Raw genomic sequence first — 22,494 nt, forward strand, 5'->3', positions numbered from 1 at the left:
TTAATAAATTCTTGGCATATACTATATTTAATGTAGCTGGCAGCAGAGGAAAGGGTCTATATCTGGAGGCAGCCTAATCTAGAATAAAGCAAAGCATTGCTAAGCTATTGTATGGAAAAACAAGGAACTGTCCATAGGTGCTTTGAAGTGACAAAAAATACACTAGTGCCAGTTGTGGGCACCTTCCACCGTTCTGAATAATCACAGATTACTGCCAAACACTGTGGCCTGAGACCGAGCATCTGAGCAATGGGAGACGATCACCCACAATCCTGCAAGTGAAAGAGAGAAGAACCACTGAGTCAGTTGTGATCATGTGACATTCAGCATCTTGTACTACTCATATTGCAAGACATCACTCATTTATCAAGTTAAAATTTATTAGAAATGTTTGCTTGTCTCGTGGAACACTCACAGAACAAGTTACTCACAATGCAAGGCATTATCGTATTTAGAAAGGATTACTGATTAAGAGATGTACACTTGCTTACATTATGCTCACTATTGATATACCAAAAGTAGAAATTTCAGTTTATTATAACCAATCGCAAATTCCTATAATCTGCACACCATAAGAATTACTGGTCACTTCACCCACTCTTGAGGCTCTTACTTTATTGTCTTGTTGCCCTTGACCCCTTTGCCTACACCTGATATAATTATATTTCTGATTTCTTTTAACCAAGAGATAGACTTATATTATCATGTGACAGAATCTTACTTTTTAGATGTAACTTAGAATAAAAAGGGTCCTAAAGATCATTTAATCTAAGTCTCTTATTTTAAACATTTGTGAACAGTGGCCTTCACAACCCTAGAGCACAGTGGGTGGTAAGAGTCCATGTTACAGATGAGAAGACATTATTAGTCCTTAATATTGCTTAATTGGTCATGACCTTTAACTCATCAACTAACTGCCTGCTCTACACTTTACCCTGGTCCCAAACTATTGGTTAAGCCAACAATATATGGTTCTCTACCCTCAGATGTATTCCTTCTTCTGTATGCTTCATTGACTCATTGGTTTTTTGTCTGTGAAAAGAATCTAATGGAAATTCTAAAAACAAGAATTAAGGTGGTTTTTTCTCTATGTATTCTTTAGGAAGATACTTAACTCAAATGCCAAGTTTTATTTTTTGTTTCCACATAAAGATTTTATTTCTGAAAAGGTTTTGAGAGAATTGCTGAAGATACTTTTTCTGTTTTAGATGAGCAAGTTGTTATGGGCAACAAGCTGCTTGTATATATTAGGTAAGAGATTTTTTTTTTTTAATTTATCTATGTGTACTTTTTCTATAATTCCCCCTCCCCCTGCCCCGTATTCTTAGAGGTACTGTCATGTCTTATGTGTATAGTGCTTTTCATGTTTTATTGCTTGTACAGTAGTGGTTTTCAACCATGGGTGATTTTGTCCCCCATTGGTACACCACCGCCCCCCCCCCCCCCCGCGCCCCGATCTTTGGCAATGTCTAGAGACATTTTTGCTTGTCACATTTGGGGCTGGGAGAGATATGCTGCTGGCATCTAATGGGTGGTGGCCAGTGATGTTGCTGAGTGCATAGGGTAGTCCATACAACGAAGAATTATCTCTGTCAAAGTATCAATAAGGCTGAGATTGAGAAAGCCTGGTGGTATTTTATTTTTAGCACTGGAAACTGTGGAATATGTGTTCTCTCTCTTTTTTATAAAAGGGCAAGAGATGTGTTTAGGTCATGAAAAAGTTAGTGACAGAGGTTAAGCTGTGAAATGTTTATCTCCTCTCCTTACTCCTCAAACAGAATTCTTTCCACAAACTGTGGAGGCTCAGAATTATGTCCCAATAGAACTTTTGGACAGATAGCTGGCTGGCAGGCTGGCAGGGCGGAAGGTGGCAGAACCTGCCAAAGCATCATTTTAGCTCCTATCTAGTGCCAGAGTTAACTTTGAGACCTGTTTCACACTTGTTACATCGATTCTTTAGAAGAACATATGCAGCATCTCCCCAATACTTTATTGTCTGTACTTGAAATTTCTTAGAATATGCTGTCTCTAATCCAACATTCAAAACTGGTGGCTAGTTCAAAGAAGTTTAAAATTTGTGCCTTTCCCCCCAGAATGAGGACATATTCAGAAGACATCTTTATAGTTGAACCTGCAAGGCATAAACCATAAAACATTAGCCATAAGGAAGGTCTGATTTGGAGGTAAAACTGTATAGTTAATTTCTCATCAGTTTCTCCTCTCCCTGAAGACTTGTTCTGTTGCAGACATTTTCCAGACCTTTGTTAGACTAGCTTGTTCCCTGTCTTTAATCACTGTTCTTAGAGCCACTGGTTTGAAGTTTGTGAGAACATTAGGCTTTTCACTGGTAAAACATAGCGTAATGGTGCCATTAGGTATTTTTCTGGTGCTGAGTATGAGACTTTCAGATAGTCTGTTCTCATTCCTTCCTGTCCACTTAGCGTGGTGTAGGTTTCTTTTAGGAAAAATAAGAAGAAATGAAAGTGCTTACTCTGTCACGGGATGTGTTTATTTCACCACCATCCCTGTTGCTCACATTTTCTGAACTGGCTCTCATCTTGATCAAGTTTGAACTTGATGTGACAAAAGCCGAGTGTGCTTAAACACCAAATGAGTATCTTGGGTTTGAGAAACAATGTGTTACCTGGAAGTTAGCCCATTACAAGTCACCAAATCTGTTCTCCTTTTCTTCTAGCTGTTGTCTAGCAGGCCGAGCCTATCCCCTTGGTGACATCCCTGAAGATCTTGTTCCCTTGGTTAAAAACCAGGTTGGTGCTATTTCCACACCTCTTGTTAATATGTACTATATTATGATCCACACCTCTTGTTTTATGATCCACACCTCTTGTTAATATGTAATATAGATGAACTGTAATTGAAGGTTACATGTGAGTCAGGAGCTATCTGCTATGGTAGGAGAGGACCTACCCACCATCACTACAGCCAGTAATGATAGCGGAATCAGGTTAGAGAAGTTACAACATGGTGGCAATTTAAACTAAATTCCACCTGCCTTTATTTTGTCCAACTGGCAGTTGTTGCTTCAGCAAGATACTTTGTAAGGAGAGAAGATCGTCAACTTTTTTTTTTTTAACTTGAAGGTTTTTGAATTTCTGATTCGCCTGCATTCAGCAGAAGCCTCCCCTGAGGAAGAAATCTACCCCTATGTTCGGACTTTGCTACATTTTGACACAAGAGAATTTCTAAATGTATTGGCACTGGTAAGAGATAATATGATTTTAAGATGTTTTTAGAGGAACCAGGGTAATAAATTTTTTTTAATGGAAAGAAAGATGTGTATGCAGATACAGTTTTGATACCCTGACAGCGAGCAGTAAACATTTCAAAATGTTTAATTTTGTTGTGCCACCCATATTTTATAATTCTTTATCTCCCTTCCTTTCCCCCTCGTCCTTTTGTCCCTTCTTCTCCCCCCACTCCCCTGTGTCTCTCTGTCTCTTTCTAACACATCCTTATCAAAAAGCTAAAGCAGAATTAGATGTGTGCTACATTTTTGGTTTCATAAATTATATTATTTCATATACTGAATATGGAAGAAGGTTGAAGGACATGTAGTGGTGATGATAGTGGAAATAACTGGAATTTAAAAGGAATCTGGGAGCTTCGTGCTGAAAAAAAATCCTTATACATGTTTAATTAAAGATGGATTTGGGTGAGCCAGGTTGTCTATGAAAATGCCCCCAGGGGAATAATTATATAACACATAATATATCATTCCAATTAAATAGTATTGTAGTTGTTTTTTAAAAAGCTTTTGATGATATGGATAGTGCTTATATTACAGTGGTTAGTGAAACAATAGACCCACAAATGTATAAAACACACAAATGTTGCATATGCACAATATTTAGAGAAAAAAGACCAGAAGGAAATAAGACTTAAATATTATTAGTGATTGTGAGATGGGGCAAATTTCTCTAATGAGCATACAGTACATTTATGAATTGAATAATGTAATAAACTGTTAAATAAAAAGAAAGCCTATGAGAAAGTTAAGATTCCCAGTTATATTATTCTTTTAATTAGTTTATTTGAATATTTGGCTTCAGAAGTAGTAATTTTAATTGCATAGGAAGAATGGAAAAGAAACTTAGAACTGGAAGTCAGATCTGATTGGTTTAAGAAACCTTGGGGCGCCTTGGTGGCTCAGTCGGTTGAGCGTCCGACTTCGGCTCAGGTCATGATCTCACAGTTCGTGGGTTCGAGCCCCGCGTCGGGCTCTGTGCTGACAGCTCAGAGCCTGGAGCCTGCTTCACATTCTGTGTCTCCCTCTCTCTCTGCCCCTTCCTTGCTCATGCTGTGTCTCTCTCTGTGTCAAGAATAAATAAACATTAAAACAAATTAAAAAAGAAAAAAAAGAAACCTTAAACAACCTTAGAGAACATAAGAATAGTTGGTCTCTGGCATGTAGGAAAAAAGTAACAAAGTGATGAGGCAGGGGGTACAGAAAAAGTAGTAGAGAGCAACAAAGAATTTTAACTAATTTTCCTTTTTTTTTTTTTTAAGGGCTCTGGTAGCATTTGGAATTGTGCTGATATCTGAATTGAGGATTGATAGTAAGGTTGCAGTACAATCTCATTTGCATAGCAAATATGAGCACCTAGTATGTCACATGTACTGTACTAACTGGGAGTGTACCCTTGGCTGACAAGATATAAACCCTGCCTTTGTGGAGGAGAGCTTCTCGACTTTTAGATAAGTAATTATAGCAAAGTGTAGTGTGTGCCATTGGTGAAGTGCAGGATGCCATACACACACCTAAGAGAGGAATCTAATGGAAGGTTAAGGAAGGTTTCTTGTATGAAATGATGTTCATGTTGAGTCTCAAAGGATGGATAGAAATTAGGTTAGGATTAGGGAAAAGTATTCTAGGTAGAAGGACAGAATATATAAAAAGGCCTGGAAACAAGACAGAACAATGTATACTAAGGAATTGGGAAAAAAAAAAAAATCAGTATGACCACATCTTGAGGTGTAAGGAAGCCTATAGTGAGAAACAAATCGAAAAGGTAGGAAGAGACTGAGTTTTTTAATCCATGGTGAGAAGTTTAGACTTCTACACTAGAGTAGTAGGTAGCCACCGAAACCTTTTAAGTAGAGGAATATCATGATTTGTAGTTTAGAAAAACTCCCCCTAACTGTTGTATGAAAATGGGTTGTAATAAGACAACTTTGGAGGCAAGAAGATACATTAGCAAATTTTTGTAGTAATCTAAGTATAGTATAGAGGTGGCTTGAATTAAGGCTGTGATACCAGAGATAATAAGATGTGAAGGGATTTGAAAGATATTTTAGGAAGCAAATTGGCCTAAAACATAGGGCTTATTGTGCTACTGGATGTGAAGGATAAGACAAATGGGAAGTGTCAAAGATTCCTAGATTTCTGACTTGGTTAATTGGATATATGGTGGTTTATTCATTAGGGAATCAGAAGAGAAACTGGTTTCTCAGAAGATGAGGGGTAGGACGAGGTTGTGGTGAGCGATGGGGAAACATACAGATATTAATTCTCTTTTGGACTTAATGAATTTGAAATGCTTGAAAGGCATGTGGAGGTTTTCTTACATGCTTGTATCATGTGTTGGCTGCATGCCCAAGTACCAGAGCTGGAGAAATTGGCAAGACCTAGGATCTGAAATCCTGGACTCACTACCTATTTTGCCACGATTGATTCATCATCCAACTTTCCTAATTCAGTTAATATATCTTAATAAAAAACATTTTCAGGGGCTTGTAATTTATGTGACAGATTTTTAAATCCCATTTTACCATTTTTTTTCACTTTGGAATATTTTTTAAAGTAAGGTTTTTAAATTTAGCTTCCTTGAGGTATAATTTATATAAAATATAGTATGGTTCATCCATTTCAAGAGAAGAGTTTTACAAATGCATACGGTCTTGTGACCACTCTTACAACTAATATGGAACATTTCCATCACATCCTAAATGCCAGCCCCTGGCAATTGCCAATTTGCTTTCTAATACTGAAATTCTGCCCTTGCCAGGATGTCATATAAATAGTATCATATGCTTTGTAGTTTTTTGGGGCTTCTTTCACTTAAAATAATGCTTTTGAGATTTATCAGTGCTGTTGCTTGTATTAATAGATTGGCCCTTTTTTAAATAAGTTTTTATTTAAATTCCAGTTAGTTAACATACAGTATAATATTAGTTTCAGTTGTACAGTATCGTGATTTAACATTTCCATACAATATTCAGTGCTCATCACATGTGTACTCCTTAATCCCCATTACCTATTTAACCCATCCCTCCCACCTCCCCTCTGGTAACCATCAGTTTGTTCTCTATAGTTAAGAGTCTGTTTCTTGGTTTGCCTCTCTCTTTTGTTTTCCCCTTTGCTCATTTGTTTTGTTTCTTAAATTCCACATATGAGTGAAGTCATATGGTATTTGTGTTTCTCTGACTGACTTAGTTCACTTACCATAGTACTAACTCCATCTGTGCCATTGCAAATGGCAAGATTTCATTCTTTTTTATAGCTGAGTAATATTCCATTGTGTGTGTGCGTGCGCGCGCATGCCGTATCTTCTTTTTTTTCTAATTTTTTTTAAAGTTTATTAATTTTTGAGAGATGGAGAGAGGAGAAGGTATAAGTGGAGAGGGGCAGAGAGAGAGGGAGACACAGAATCCAAAGCAGTCTTTAGGTTCTCAACTGTCAGCACAGAGCCCGATGCGAGGCCCGAACCCATAAACCTTGAGATCATGACGTGAGCCAAAGCCAGACGCTTAACCAACTAGCTACCCATGCACCCCCACCATATCTTCTTTATCCATCCATCAATCAGTGGACACTTGAGCTTTTTCCATAATTTGGCTATTATAGATAATGTGGTTATAAACATCAGAGTTCGTGTATCTCTTCAATTTATTTTTGTATTCCTTGGGTAAATACCCAGTAGTATGACTGATGAATCATGGGGTAGTTCTATTTTTAACTTTTTGAGGAACCTCTATATTGTTTTCCACAGTGGCTACATCAGCTTTCATTCCTACCAACAGTGCAAGAAGGTTCCTCTTTCTTCATATCATCACCAACACCTGTTGTTTCTGTATTGTTGATTTTAGGCATTGTGACAGGTGTGAAGTGAAATCTCATTGTAGTTTTGATTTGCATTTCCCTGATAATCAGTGATGTTGAGCATCTTTTCCATGGGTCTGTTAGCCATCTGTATGTCATCTTTTGGAAGAATGTTCAAGTCTTCTGTCCATTTTTTAATTGAATTATTCATTTTTAAGCTGTTGAGTCTTATAAGTTCTTTATATATTTTGGATAATAACCCTTTATCAAATATGTCATTTGTAAATATCTTCTCCCTTTCCATAGGTTACCTTTTTAGTTTCGTTGATTGCTTCCTTTGCTGTTTTTATTTTAATATAGTTCTAGTAGTTTATTTTTGCTTTTGTTGCCCTTGCCTCAGGAGATATATCTTGAAATAAGTTGCTATGGCTTATGTCACTGCCTATGTTCTCCTCTAAGATTTTTAGGGTTTCAGTTCTCACATTTAGGTTCCTAATCCATTTTGAATTTGTTTTTGTGTTTGATGTAAGAAAATAGTCCAGTTTCATTCTTTTGCATGTAGTTGTTCATTTTTCCCAGCAGCATTTGTTGAAGACACTGTCTTTTTCCCATTGCATATTCTTGCCTGCTTTGTCAAAGATTAATTGACCATATAATTGTGAGTTCATTTCTGGGTTTTCTATTCTGTTGTATTGATCTTTGTTTCTGTTTTTGTGCCAGTACCATACTGCTTTGATTATTACAGCTTTGTAATAAAACTTGAAATCCAGAATTGTGATGCTCCCAACTTTGCTTTTCGTTTGTCAAGATTGCTTTGGGGGTGCCTGGGTGACTTAGTTGGTTAAGGGGCCGACTTCAGCTCAGGTCATGATCTCGTGGCTCATGAGTTCGAGCCCCATGTTGAGCTCTGTGCTGACAGCTCAGAGCCTGGAGCCTACTTTAGATTCTATGTCCCCTTCTGCTCTGTCACTCTGTCTCTCAAAAATAAATAAACATCAAAAAAAAATTGCTTTAACTATTTGGAATCTTTTGTGGTTCCATACAAATTTTAGGATCACTTATTGTAGCTCTGTGAAAAATGCTGTTGGTATTTTGATAAGGATTACATTAAATCTATAGATTGCTTTGAGTAGTGTAGATATTTTACAGTATTTGTTCTTCTAGTGCATGACATGGAATGTCTTTCTTTCTTTCTTTTTGTTTTTTTAAAGTTTATTTATTTTGACAAAGAGAAAGCACGAGCAGGGGAGGGGCAGAGGGTGAGGGAGAGAGAGAATCCTAAGCAGACTCAGCACTGTCAGCATGGAGCCCTATGCAGGGCCAGAACTCAGGAACTGCGAGATCATGACCTGATGTGAATTTGGACACTTAACAGACTCGGCCACCCAGGTGCCCTTGGAATGTCTTTACATTTCTTTGTGTCATCTTCCATTTTTTTCATCAGTGCTTTATAGTTTTTAGAGTACAGCTCTTTCAACTCTTTGCTTAGATTTATTCCTAGCTATCTTACTGTTTTTGGTGCAGTTGTAAGCGGGGTTGATTCCTTGATTTCTCTTTTTGCTGCTTCGTTATTGGTATATAGAAATGCAATAGATTTCTGTATGTTGATTTATATCCTGCAACTTTACTGAATTTGTTTATCAGTTCTAGCAGTTTTTTGGTTGAATCTTTAAGGTTTTCTATATATAGCATCATGTCATCTGCATATAGTGAAAGTTTCACTTCGATGATTTCAATGCCTTTTATTTCTTTTTGTTTGATTGCTGTGGCTAGGATTTCCATTACTATGTTGAATAAAAGTGGTGAGAGTGGACATCCCTCTCTTGTTCCTTACACTAGAGGAAAAGCTCTTAGTTTTTCCCCATTTAGGAGGATTATAGTTATGGGTTTTTCATATATGGCCTGTGTTATGTTGAGGTGTGTTCCCTCTAAACCTACTTTGTTGAGGGTTTTTATCATGAAAAATGGTATACTTTGTCAAATGTTTTTTCTTCATCTATTGAAAGGATCATATAGTTCTTTTTTTTTAAATTTTTTTTTTTTCAACGTTTATTTATTTTTGGGACAGAGAGAGACAGAGCATGAACGGGGGAGGGGCAGAGAGAGAGGGAGACACAGAATCGGAAACAGGCTCCAGGCTCTGAGCCATCAGCCCAGAGCCCGACGCGGGGCTCGAACTCACGGACCGCGAGATCGTGACCTGGCTGAAGTCGGACGCTTAACCGACTGCGCCACCCAGGCGCCCCAAAGGATCATATAGTTCTTATCCTTTCTTTTGTTAATGTGATGTATCACATTGATTGGGAATATTGAATCACCCTTGCAACCCAGGAATAAATCCCACTTCACTATGGTGAATGCTTTTTTTTTTTTTTAATATATTGTTGGATTTGGTTTGTTAGTATTTCATTGAGAATTTTTGCATCTGTGTTCCTGAGGAATATTGGCCTCTAGTTCTCTTTATTTTTTTTTTATATTTTTTATTTTTTTAACGTTTATTTATTTTTGAGACAGAGAGAGACAGAGTGTGAGCAGGGGAGGGGCAGAGGGAGAGGGAGACACAGAATCTGAAGCAGGCTCCAGGCTCTGAGCTGTCAGCACAGAGCCCGAGGCGGGGCTCGAACTCACAGACCGTGAGATCATGACCTGAGCCGAAGTCAGACGCTTAACCGACTGAGCCACCCAGGTGCCCTCTCTTTATGTTTTTTAAGTTAATTTATTATTTTGAAAGAGAGAGAGCGAGCAGATAGGGGAGGGCCAGAGAGAGGGAGAGAGACTCTCATGCAGGCTCTGTACTGTCAGTGCGAAGCCTGATGTGGGGCTTGACCTCATAAACCACGAGATCATGACCTGAGCCGCAGTCAGAGGACACCAACTAAGCCACCCAGGCACCCCTTCTTTTTTTTTTTTTAAAGTTTATTCATTCTAGTTATCTTTTTTAGTGGTGTATTTATCTGGTTTTGGTATAAGGGTAATGCTGGCCTCATAGAATAAATTTGGAAGTTTTTCTCTCTTTTCTGTTTTTTGTAATAGTTTGAGAATAGATATTAACTCTTATTTAAGTGTTTGGTAGAACTTACCTGTGAAGCCATCTGGTCCCGGACTTTTCTTGTTTGGGAGTTTTTTGATTACTGTTTCAATTTCTTTGCTAGTTATTCATCTGTTCAAGTTTACTGCTTCCTCCCATTTCAGTTTTGGTAGTTTATATGTTTCTGGGAATTTATCCATTTCTTCTAGGTTGTCCAATTTGTTGGCATATAGTTTTTTATAATCTCTCATAATTGTATTTCTGTGGTGTTGGTTGTTATTTCTCTATTCTCATTGTGATTTATTTGGGTCCTTTTTGAGAAGACTGCCTAGGAGTTTATCAATTTTATCAATTTTTCAAAGAACCAGCCCCTGGTTTCATTCAGCCCCTGTTCCATTTTTTAGTTTCTGTTTCATTTATTTCTGGTCTTATCTTTATTATTTCCTTCCTTTTACTGTTTTTGGATTTTGTTTGTTCTTTTCCTAACTCCTTTAGTTGTAAGGCTAGGTTGTTTATTTGAGATATTTCTTGCTTCCTGAGGTAGGCCTGAATTGCTATAAAGTTTTGGACTCCTTTTGCTGTATCCCAAAGGTTTTGGACCATTGTGTTTTCATTTTCATTTGTGTCCATGTATTTTTTTCATTTCTTCTTTGATTTCCTGGTTGAACATTCATTGTTTAGTAGCATGTTGTTTAACCCTCCTGTATTTGTGGTCTTTCCAAATGTTTTCTTATGGTTGACTTCTAGTTTTATAGTGTTGTGGTCAGAAAAGGTGCATGGTATGATTTTAATCTTTTTGCATTTGTTGAGGCCTGTTGTGTGACCTAATATGTGACCTATTCTAGAGAATGTTCCATGTGCACTTGAAAACAATGTGCATTCTGCTGTTTTAGGTTGGAATGTTCTGAATATATATTTAAGTCTATCTAATCCAGTATATCATTTAAACCCATTCTTTCCTTGTTGCTTTTCTGTTTAGATGATCTGTGCATTGATCTAAGTGGGTGGTAAAGTCCCCTACTATAATTGTATTATTATCAAGTAGTTCCTTTTTGTTTGTTACTAATTGTTTGATATATTTGGGTGCTACTTGTTTGCTGCATAAATATTTACAATTGTTATGTCGTCTTCTTGCTGGATTGCTCCCTTTATTATTATATAATGCCCTTCTTTGTCTCTTGTTACAGTCTTTGTTTTAAAGTCCAGTTTGTCCAGTCTTAAGTATTGCTACTCTTTCTTTTGGCATCCATTTGCATGATAAATATTTCTCCCATCTCCTCACTTTCAGTCTGAAGGTGTCTTTATATCTAAAACGAGTCTCTTGTAGGCAACATGTAGATGGGTCTTGTTTCCTTATCCATTCTGACACCCTATGTCTTTTGACTGAAGTATTTAGCCCCTTACATTCAAAGTTATTCCTGATAGATATGTATTTATTTCCATCTTATCACTTACTTTGTGGTTGTTTTTGGAGATTTTCTCTGATCCTGTCTTGTCTTTCTCTTGAGTTTTGCTGATTTTCTTTAGTGATATATTTGGATTTCTCTTTGTTTGTTGCATGTTTATTAGTGGGTTTTGATATATGGTTACTATTAGGTTTGTATATAACCTCTTCTGCAAATAATAGTTCTTATTAAGTTGATGGTTGTTCAACTTTGTATCCATTCTCTTACCTTTTGTGCACATTTTGGGTATATGTTATTGTATTTTATATCCTTTTTCTTGTGTGAGTTGTTTGGCTGAATATTACAGAAATACTCATTTTTACTGCTTTGTGTTTTGTGCTTTTATACTGTCACTTTTGTCCTCTCCTTTCCGCTCAAAGAGTCCTCTTTACTATTTCTTGCAGGGCTGGTGTAGTGGTCACGAACTCCTTTAGTTTTTGTTTGTCTGTGAAGCTTTTATCTCTCCTTCTATTCCAAATGGTAGCCTTGCTGGATAGAGTATTTTTGGCTGCAGATTTTTCCCATTCAGCACTTTGAATATATCAAACCACTGCCTTCTGGCTTGCCAAGTTTTGTTGAAAAATCTCCAGATAGCCTTATGGATTTTCCCTTGTAAGGTAATGACTTCTTTTGTTGCTTTTAAGATTCTTTTCTTCATTGCTATACTTTAAAAATTTAATTACAATATGTCTTGGTGTTGGCCTGATTTTGTTGATTTTGATGGGTGTTGTATGTGCCTCCTGGATCTAGATGTCTGTTTCCTTCCCTGGATTAGGGAAGTTTTCAGCTATTATTTCTTTAAATAAATTTTCTGCCCTCTTTTCTCTCTCTTCCTCTAGGGTTCCTGTAATATGAATGTTGTTATATTTGATAGAGTCCATGAGTTCCCTATGTCTGGTCTTAACATAATTCTTTTTCTCTTGTTCAGCTTCATTACTTTCTTTTACTTTTTCTCTGGGTCATTAATTGATTCTTCTGCTTTTCTAGCCTGCTTTTCATTGCATCAAGAATGTTTCTAATCTTGTTTGTTGCACTCTTTGTCTCTGATTGATTCTTCTTTAACTCTTATCTTTGTGGTAAGGGTCTCACTGATGTCTTCTTTTCTCAAACCCAGTGAGTATCCTTGTGATTGTTGCTTTAAATTCTCTGTAAGGTATGTTACTTATGTCACTTTCACTTCAATCTCTGGCTGCGGCCTTATGGTATTCTTTTACTTAGGATAAATTTCTCTGTCTTTGCATTTTGTCTAAATCTCTGCCTTATGTGTGTTAGAAATGCTAGTTATGCGTCCTGCTCCTGAAAGTAATAGCCTTAAGGTCATGTAGTGCCCAGGGCCTACCTAGTGTTTCAGGGAATGTCTCTAGTGTGTGCTTGTTTGCTCTGCTGTTGTTTTCTGGTTGCTCTATCCTTCGGGCCAGTGGTCTTAGAAGCTCTCCTTGCCTGCCATAGATAATGTTTGGTCCTGGCCTGCATGTGGGGAGTTTTAACTAAGTGTGCTCTGATCTGCTTGTGGAGTGAGACCTGTCACCACCTCCACTGGAACTGAGGCCCCTGCAAAACTTTCTGGTCGGGAGATGTGGTATGGGCAGGGGGTTTGTGTTGGTTTTCTGAGGGGGGGCCCACTGTGCTGGAACTGATGCAGGCGTGACTGAGAAGGGCAGTTCCACCAGAGTACAGAGGGGTGGGGCTTGTTGTAAGCAAGTTAGGCAGTCTGGTGTCAGAACTGCACTGCTTCCCACAGGTGGCTCTGTGTTTCTGCTGAGGGGCAAGAGAAGAAAATAGCACTAGCCAGCTCCTTTGTTTCCCAAAGAGGTGTGGTGTGTCCATGATTGCTGCCTCTCCAGGAAGAGTTCTGAGAAGAGCAAATAATGTACATCCCCTCCCCCCCCCCCCCCCGAGCCCACCGCCATGTGCCTCAGCCACTCTTGAGATTGCTGCTTCCACACTGTCTGCCCCCAAGTTGCTTGCTTACCTTCTCTCCAGGAGCCCCTCAGTGCCCTCCAGCTCTGTCACAGCTAAGCCTGTGACCTTTAAAATTCCAGGCTTCCCACCCCCATCAACCTTCAGTTTGTTTTCAGTCTTTAAGAGTCTGGGGAGGGTGGGTGATGTGTATTGAGGAGGGCACCTTTTTGGATGAGCACTGGGTGTTGTATGGAAACCAATTTGACAATAAATTTCATATTAGGATAAATAAATAAAAATAAAATAAAAATAAAATTCCAGGCTTTAAGCCCTGTTGATTGCAAGAATTCGTGAAATTCAGCCCCAGAAACGTTCTCCTTGTGCTTTCCCCTGTGTGCTCCTTTCTCTCTCATTCTTCTCCAAGACTATGGCTCCCTCCCCTCCAAAGGAGCTGCTGTTTCTCTTCTAAACCATGTCTCCACACTTTCCACCATCTTCAGTGTGGCCTCTTTTCTCCCTTTAGTGGAGTTTGTTCAGTCAATCTTCAGGTCAATTTCTGAGGTATGTGGGATGATTTGATAGGTATCTAGTTGTATTTATGGGACTAGGTGAGTCTAGGATCCTTCTACTCTGCTGTCATATTCTCCTGAACCAGGTTGTTCCTTTTTTTTTTTTTCTTTTTTTCAACGTTTTTATTTATTTTTTGGGACAGAGAGACAGAGCATGAACGGGGGAGGGGCAGAGAGAGAGGGAGACACAGAATCGGAAACAGGCTCCAGGCTCCGAGCCATCAGCCCAGAGCCTGACGCGGGGCTCGAACTCACGGACCGCGAGATCGTGACCTGGCTGAAGTCGGACGCTTAACCGACTGCGCCACCCAGGCGCCCCAGGTTGTTCCTTTTTAAGGCTGTGTAATTTTCCATTTTATGTGTGTACAGTTTGTTGATCTGTTCACCAGTAGGTGGTTCTTGGTTCTTGTTTTGAACACCACTATTATGAACATTTACATATGGGTCTTTGTGTGGACATATATTTCTTGAGTAAATACCAAAGACTAGAATTGCTGGATCATTTGTTAAGTGTTTTATTTTACTTTGTAAGAAACTGACAGGCTGTTTTCTAAAGTGGTTCTACCATTTTACATTCCTGCTAGTAGTATAGGTATCAGTCTGTTCCTTCATCTCACCAACACTTGCTATAGTTTATTTTTTTAAATTGACCATTCTAAAAGGTGTGTAGTGGTATCTAATTATGGTTTTAATTATATTTTCCTTTTAACTAATGTCAGTAAGCATCTTTTCATTAAAATATATTAGCAGAGAAGACATGTTTGTTATCTGTATATATTCTCTTTGGTGAAATATCTGTTCATATTTTTAAAAATTGTGTATTTTCTTGCTAGGTGTGAAAGTTCTTTACAAATTTGAAATACAAGTTCTTTCTCAGATTACATCAGCCTAGTCAATGTTTTCTCCCAGTCTAGTTTGTCTTTAAAGACTGATAGTTTTACTCTAAGATATCACTCAGAATTGACTTTTCTGGGTCATACCATGTACTATACTATACTATAGACCTGTTCAATGTGTGAATTCAAGTCCTTTTATTTCAAGAAAGTCTTCTTGAATTACAGATTTAAATGCTTTTTCTACTTCATTATTTTGTTTCATCTTAAACTACAATTATTTGTATATTGTATTTTCTTTATCTTCTCTATTTGTCATCTTTTTTCTGATCTCTTTTACTTTTTTATTTAAATTTTATTAGTTCTCTTCATATATGCATTCGATTTCTCTTACTTTACTTGTGGTCATGTCTGTGCTTTTGGGTGGCTTGTAGGTCTTTGTGCTTCACAAACTGTCATTCTCCATTAGGACATGTTATTCCTCCAACAAGCATTGTATAATTGGAAGCATCTTCAATGGAGTGATAATGACAATGACATGCCATTTTAGTGGCAGCTGTAAACTACAACCAAAATATGTCATTATATATATCATAATATTCATACTATAGTGTATCACCACTTAATTATGTTTATACAAGTAAACTTTCAATATGTTTCAAAGCAGTGAATACATGCTGCCAAAAGGAAAATGGATAAGAAATTCTTTTCTTACTAGCTGTCACTGCTGTTGTTTTTAATACATATGTTAATTTCTCCATGATTTTTAGTTAAATAGCACTTGTAGCAGATAGTACCTTTTATTTGTACCTGCAGAGTGACATCTCATTTTGGCACGCTGAGGTGCGGGTGGAGGTATGTGTTTGTATTAGTGTGTTCATAAACCTGAAGATAGAACTGAGAGACTTTGTAGTTCATCTTTCTGTCTTCAGGCAGGGTAAAATTTAACCCACGTAAACATTAAAATATGTTCTGTTTGAGTTTACAGACTGAGAGTTCCTGCAGTCTCCTTGGTAACTCATCTCAACTTTTCTCAACTAACTGGCAGCAAAGCAGTCTCGTTGAAGAAAGAGCTTTAAAAAAAGAAAAGATTTTATTTTTCTGTCATTAAGTAGACAGATGAGCATCATTTGTTTAAAGCACTTAGTGTGTGTCAAGAGAGGAGAAGGAAGGGCATACTCATCCAAAGTATTATTGCAGAAGTTGGGGAAATTTGGGGCCTACTTAAAGAACAGCAGTATTTTGGTTTGAATGTAACCATAATGTAGTCTTGAAAGTTCATGGCTTTAAAATTCCTTTTTTTAAATCTCTTGGGACACTGTGTGGTCTGTTTTATTGTTTCAGGAAAATAAGCACTAAATTACTGCTGTATTTCTAAGACCCACATGTGCTAAGTGAAAACCACAGAAAAGATCTTCAAGTCTTTCATCACTTTTATTCAATAAATATTTTTGTTTTAATTTTTTTGGTAGTGAAAACAATTTTAATTCCTTCATATATGCATTTTATAGGTACTAGGTATTTTCAGAATCCGATGCTGTCATTTACTTTGGTACATGTTTTGTTCTAAATATATCTGGCTCTACTTGTGCAAGGACATAAGAGTGCTGTACTTGGCGTGTTTTGAAAATGGGATACTTAGTCCTTATATGTAGGCCTGAGGATTTTAACATTGTGACAGTTTTACCATAATTAAAAAAAAAAAATCTGTCATTGAACATCATTTTTTTTTAGTTTTAATGAAAATCATGAAAGTTATTTTTCATGAAAGTTAATAAACTGTACTTCAGTTATTATTTCTAAATAGCATAAATGGAATGATGGCTGAGCATGTAACATGTATTTTCTCAAGCCCTTGTTCATAAACTTGCCTCTTACCCTTAGTGTTTCTTCTTTTTCATTGCCTGTAAACTTTGCCCTCCTTTCTGAAGTCACTCTTTGGTTGTATGATAGTTACTATATTTTTATACTTGTTATCTGGTTTTAAAGTCCTAGAATACCATGCAGTGTTAAATGCTATAGCTCTCTGGCTAACTTACTAAAAACAACTTACTATTTAAAGGTATAGAAGGAAAAACCTGATGAGGAATGGTTATCTTATTGGGGATTTTACCTGCCTATTAGTAAGAAATTAATATCTTGTTTCCTTCAAATTTTACAAATAATAATTATTTTTCAAAATTTCTTCCTGTTAGACTTTTGAAGATTTTAAAAATGACAAGCAAGCTGTAGAATATCAACAACGAATTGTGGACATTTTGTTGAAAGTGAGTACTCAGAGAATAGATGTCTTTGTATTAATGTTTAAGAAAGTTGAATTGTTTTATAGCAAAAATAATCTTATTTAATAATCTTATTTAATAAAGCAGTATGTCCAAAGAAATTTTGTTGTGATGTCTTTGTCTTCCAAACCTGAGTGAAAAACTAACCATTAATTCAAAAAAAAATTGTTACTGTATCTCAGCTGTAGACTTGCTACTAGGATACAGGGTACTGCCCTTGAGAGATGCATTTTGTGGTAATTACTATATTAATATGATTTTGTGAAATAATGGTGACTGACTTCAGAATGCTTTAAGAAAATAATTAATGTGAAGAATCTTCTTCTGTCTCAGACCAGCATCGCCGTGTTGCTGTAGTTTGACCGTGGCACTGAGATGGTGGTAACACTTCAGAATGATTAGAGGCACAGAGAAGATCATCTCAGTTTAAATCTAACTAAATTCAGTCCAAAGCTATTTTGAGATCCATGCTGTTGCTAATGAATGAATGCAGAGACAGATGCTTTTCCTTTCCATCTGCACAGTTTGAACCAGGCCAGTTTCTTGTAGTTGAAAGCTTAGAATTTTCATCCTGTTCATTTGGCTGTAGAATGGAGATTTCTTCCTCTTAGGGAGTTTTCAATTATTTTGGACAAGATACCAAAATTAAATGTTCTCTAATTGTGTATGACATTAATGCATTACATTTATAATAGTTCGTTATAATTTTCAAAGCACGTTTATATACATTATCTTAATTGAGCTATTTATTAACCTTGTAAGATAGGCAGTGATGAATATGAGAATAAGCTTGCTAAGCCCCCAAAGAATGCCAGTTTGATCCAGGTAGGTAGTATGGAGAGTTTTTACCTGGAGTTCCTAAATGGTCTCTCAATACCTAATCTTGTCTTCCTTTCATTTGTGATCTTGCCTTTCCTTTATTCTTCTCTGACTCCCTGTTGGATCAGTTGGAATTGAGTTCGGCTGTGAGAGAAAATACAAAATAACGATAGTTTAATTGTGATGGGAATTTATTTTTCTCCGTGGGAGTCTGCAGGTAGGCAACCTGATCTGGTAGAGTGGCTTCACAAACTCATTAGGGATGCAGATGCCTTCTGCTTTCACTGTTACTATTCTTAGTACATGGTTTCTGTCTTTTGGTCCAAAATATCTGCCTGGGTTCCAGCCATCACCTCTACATTCTAACCAGCCTGAATGCAGAAAGAGATGAAGAAAGGAGTTCCCTCTCTTTAAGAAAACTTTTTAGAAGTTGTGTACTACAATTCTGCTTATAACATGTTGATCAGAACTTAGATATATTGCTTCTCAGCTGCTAAGAGAGACTGAGAAATGTACTCTGTATTGTGGGTTACCATGTGTTTAGCCTAAAATGAGGAGTTCTGTTTCTAAGTTAGGAAGGAAGAACAGATGTTGGAGCACAAGTACTAGTTTCTGCCATACTCATCTAAAGCTGTTTAACATGACATCCAAGATCCTTCTATATTTTCTGGTCCTTGACTACTTCTCTGTAACTTTTCTCTCCTATCTCCACCACACCGCCTGCAACACACTCTCTATATTACAGACTTCTCAACTATATTAAGTTATTGCAATTCATGAGCTTTCTGTGTCATCTTTATGTCTTAAGTTCTTTGTGTAGTTTTCTTTTATCCCATCATGCCTTTCCTTCCCTTTCTCTGCCTGGCAGATTCCTAACCATTGTCCAAGGCATAACTCAAATATCATCCATGAGAAACTCTTTTAGAATCCAGAATCCTCTTCCGTATTTCCAGTTGGATTAGTTGCCCCTTCTCTGTGTTCATACAACACTTTATACTATATGCGGCGCACTGTATGGTAATTGTTTACATCTATGTTTTCCTGCCTGGGACTGAGTTTCCTATAGATAGAGACTGTGAAGATTTTTTTTTTATGTGTATCCTTGTTTTAATGTGTCCAGCGCAATGGAAGCTAGTAGATGTTCAAGGCATGTTTGCAAGTTTATTGAATTGGAATTTGAATTTAAAACTATACTAAGTTGGAGGAATGATCCAAATGAAGAGCCTGAAGCTCCATAAAGTACTTAAACTATTAGAGTTGGTGAATTGCTATCCTTGTATATTGTTTTGGTAGTACTTATCTTGCGTCAATGAAGAATGAACTTTTGAGAGTTTTTTTCTCATTTTTGGTGAAAGAGTTGCACTAACAAGTGTAGTACTGATGGGGCCAGTGAAAATAGGAATGTAGGCAGTGACCAGGGAACACTGGATGAACATTGAATGTAAGGTGATATGATGTGTGCTGCATGACTACAGACGTAGAAGTAAAAAGCTGTTAATTTGTGACTTTGTATAAGATTGCTCAGAATTTTTGTAAGCATGGGCCCTGGAATAGGTAAGAAAGGAAACACAGAGGGGCCAGAATTTCGAGGATGATAACCAGTTAGACGCTTGCTGAGGTGGCAAGGGAATTGGCTGAGAGTTAGAACTCTTTTCTCAGGAGTTATTTCTAGGATCATATAATTAAGGAGTTCACACCCAGAAACCAGAAGAAAGGGCTAAATAAGCAGAGAGGAGCACTGGCTGGGCCCAAGAGTTGAGTCCCAGGAAAGCACCTGTACACTGAAAGGGAGTGATGATTGAGTATCTTAAAGCTGGAGAAAGCTCTTTGAATTATTTATCATCAATTAGAATTTAGATATACACATACACAGATTATAACTTGAAATATTCTCATACTCTGGTAATGCTGAATTATGCACTTGAACAAGCTGTGTTTGCTGGACTAAAGCAAGGAGAGTTAAAGAAAGGGATACACTGCTAGCAAAGTACAAGGAGGTAGGCCAAAAGCTGGGCCCCAAGGGAATGTTTTATAACAGGAGGAATCTTACATTTTATCTTCGAATGAGAGTGGGAGAGGGGACTTAGGACTTCCGATAGATGAGACAGTTTGTTGTTTAGCTAATTCAAAACAATGCCTGATGTTCCTTCCCTGTCTTCTGTATTCTCTTTCTTTGCTAATGGCATCATCATCCTACCGGCCTGTCAGGCTCAAGGTCTGTCATTGTTTATTCCTCCTTTTTAAAAGCCACACATTTCCACACAGATAAATCCTTGTCCTGTTGCCTCTTTCCAGTGGCGTCTTTTGCACCTGTTCCTGCTTCTGTTTTCATGATCACTGCCCTAGTTCGGACCCCAATTATCCATTGGAGGAGAGACTCCATCGCAGTCATATGCATCTTGCTTGAGCTCCCTACCTTTTAATTCTTCCTTGTGTTATTTCACTCTGTTCTCCAACTGGATAATTTTCCTAAGCCCAATCCTGATGATGATAAGCTCTCATGGTTGAACATGGTCAATAGAGCCCCAGTTTTTTTATGGAATAAACTCTAGATTCCTTAGAATGTATTCAAGGCCTCATCTTTTCAATCTAATATCTCCCTCCTCCTCTTGCATGTGGCTGCACTCTAAAGAAATCCAGTTTCTTTGCACGCACTTGTATTTTCCAGTGTCCATGCTTTTGCTCACAGTCTTCTCTCTGTCATGGGTTACTCTCTCATCTCACATTCCCCTACTTTCCTCATTTCTTTTCAAATTCCTTCTCTCATTTTCCCTACTGTGCTTTTGTAGCCATTTGTTCCTTTATGACAATGTTAGTTGCATTGTACCTTTTATTTAAGATTTGTTACCTGTTTCACCTTGCGTTCTTGCTCATAATTTCCTTGAAGGTATTTGCTATACCATCTCACTCATAGGAGGTACTCAGGAGATGAGAGCTCACCTAAAGCAGAGGAACGATTATGGTTTGATAACTGTGTGTGATCATAAACAGCCTGTTATATGAAACCATCTGTTTAAGGAACTGCTTGTAGACAGGACAGAAGCCATTCACTTCACTGATTGCTGGGCTAGCTGATGTCTTTTTTGGGATGCCTTCACTCTCTAGTTATCTTACTTAAAAAAGTGTTTTTATTTAAGAATAATTGACATACAATACTGTACTAGTTTCAGATGTATAACATAGTGATTTCAGTATTTACATACATTATGAAATGGTCACCACAGTAAATCTAGTTACCATCTGTTACCATACAAAGCTGTGACAGTAGTATTGACTATATTCCCTATGCTGTACATTTCCTGTCTGTATCTTATTTGTTTTATAACTGGAAGTTTGTACCTCTTAATCCTCTTTACCTGTTTTATTCAACCCCCTTCCCCACTCCACCCCCCAGCAACCCTCAGTTAGTTCTGCATCTGTTTCTGTTTTGTTTTGTTCTTTAGATTTCACATAATAAGTGAAATCATATGGTATTTGTCTTTCTCTGACTTATTTTACTTAGCATAGTGTCCATCCATGTTGTAACACATGGTTAAGATTTCATTCTTTTTTGTGGCTGAGTAATATTCTATTGTATATAAATACCACATCTTCTTTTTTTAAAAAAAATTTTAATGTTTATTTTTGAGAGAGAGCGCACACATGTGCAGGCAAGGGAGGGAGGGGCAGAGAGGGAGCGAGACAGAGGATCCTAGCAGCTTCATCCTGTCAGCACAGAGCCCGATGTGGGGTTTGAACTCACAAACTGTGAGATTGTGACCTGAGCCAGAGTCGGATACTTAACCAACTGAGCCACTCAGGTGCCCCGTAAATACCACATCTTTATCCATTTATCTATCGATGGAATTTAAGTTGCTTCCATATCTTGGCTGTTATAAGTAATGTTGCAGTAAACAGGGATGCATATATCTTTTTGAATTAGTGTTTTTGTTTTCTTTAGATAAATACTTAGAAGTGGAATTTTTTGATCAATACTATTTTCAGTTTTTTGAGGGACCTCCATACTGTTTTCTATAGTGGCTGCACTGATTTACATTCCCACCAACACTGCATGAGTCTTCCCTTTTCTCCACATCCTTGCTTACACTTGGATTATTTATCTTTTTGATATGTGCCATTCTGACAGGTGTGAGGTGATACCTCATGGTGGTTTTGATTTGTATTTTCCCGATGATGAGTGATGTTGGACATCTTTTCCTGTGCCTTCAAGTTACCTTAGTTTTAAACCCCAGAATGACTTTGTTCTCTCTGTGTTGGTAGGCAGCTTTTTGGTAGGTTTACTTTAATTTCAATTTAACTTTAGTAGGATTCTCTTTTAAGAATTCCAAAGGGAAACATGATTATTATTTCTTTGAAATCACCTCTCTTGCAATTCAGTTCTTATCCAAATTGTGCCTAGAAATATGCCAAAAATCATGAAAATGTTTTCCTTTCAGAATATGAATAGTTTTTGCTCCTTCTCTAAATGACATTGAACTCAATCGTTGCATAGCCTATAAAAGAATCTTTCCATGAGTCTCCAGTAATGAGGCTCCCTCTTCCCCTTCTAATGGTAT

At 37.4% G+C, this 22,494-nt stretch overlaps 1 protein-coding gene across 3 annotated transcripts in view; it reads left to right on the forward strand.

Annotated features, from left to right (window-relative positions):
• Positions 1–22,494, forward strand: part of VPS8 (VPS8 subunit of CORVET complex) — a 240,499-nt gene that overhangs the window by 92,568 nt on the left and 125,437 nt on the right. For all 3 annotated transcript variants that reach the window (XM_047098538.1, XM_047098537.1, XM_047098539.1), the window contains 4 exons: positions 1,209–1,251; positions 2,696–2,768; positions 3,102–3,221; positions 17,033–17,104. In XM_047098538.1, the coding sequence (XP_046954494.1) occupies positions 1,209–1,251; positions 2,696–2,768; positions 3,102–3,221; positions 17,033–17,104 (308 nt within the window). The remainder of the gene's footprint in view (positions 1–1,208; positions 1,252–2,695; positions 2,769–3,101; positions 3,222–17,032; positions 17,105–22,494) is intronic.

This window comes from Lynx rufus, unplaced genomic scaffold (genome assembly GCF_022079265.1).
Source record: "Lynx rufus isolate CCGP_SWC_20201006 ecotype Redwood Valley unplaced genomic scaffold, mLynRuf1.p SCAF_5, whole genome shotgun sequence".
NCBI lineage: Eukaryota > Metazoa > Chordata > Mammalia > Carnivora > Felidae > Lynx > Lynx rufus.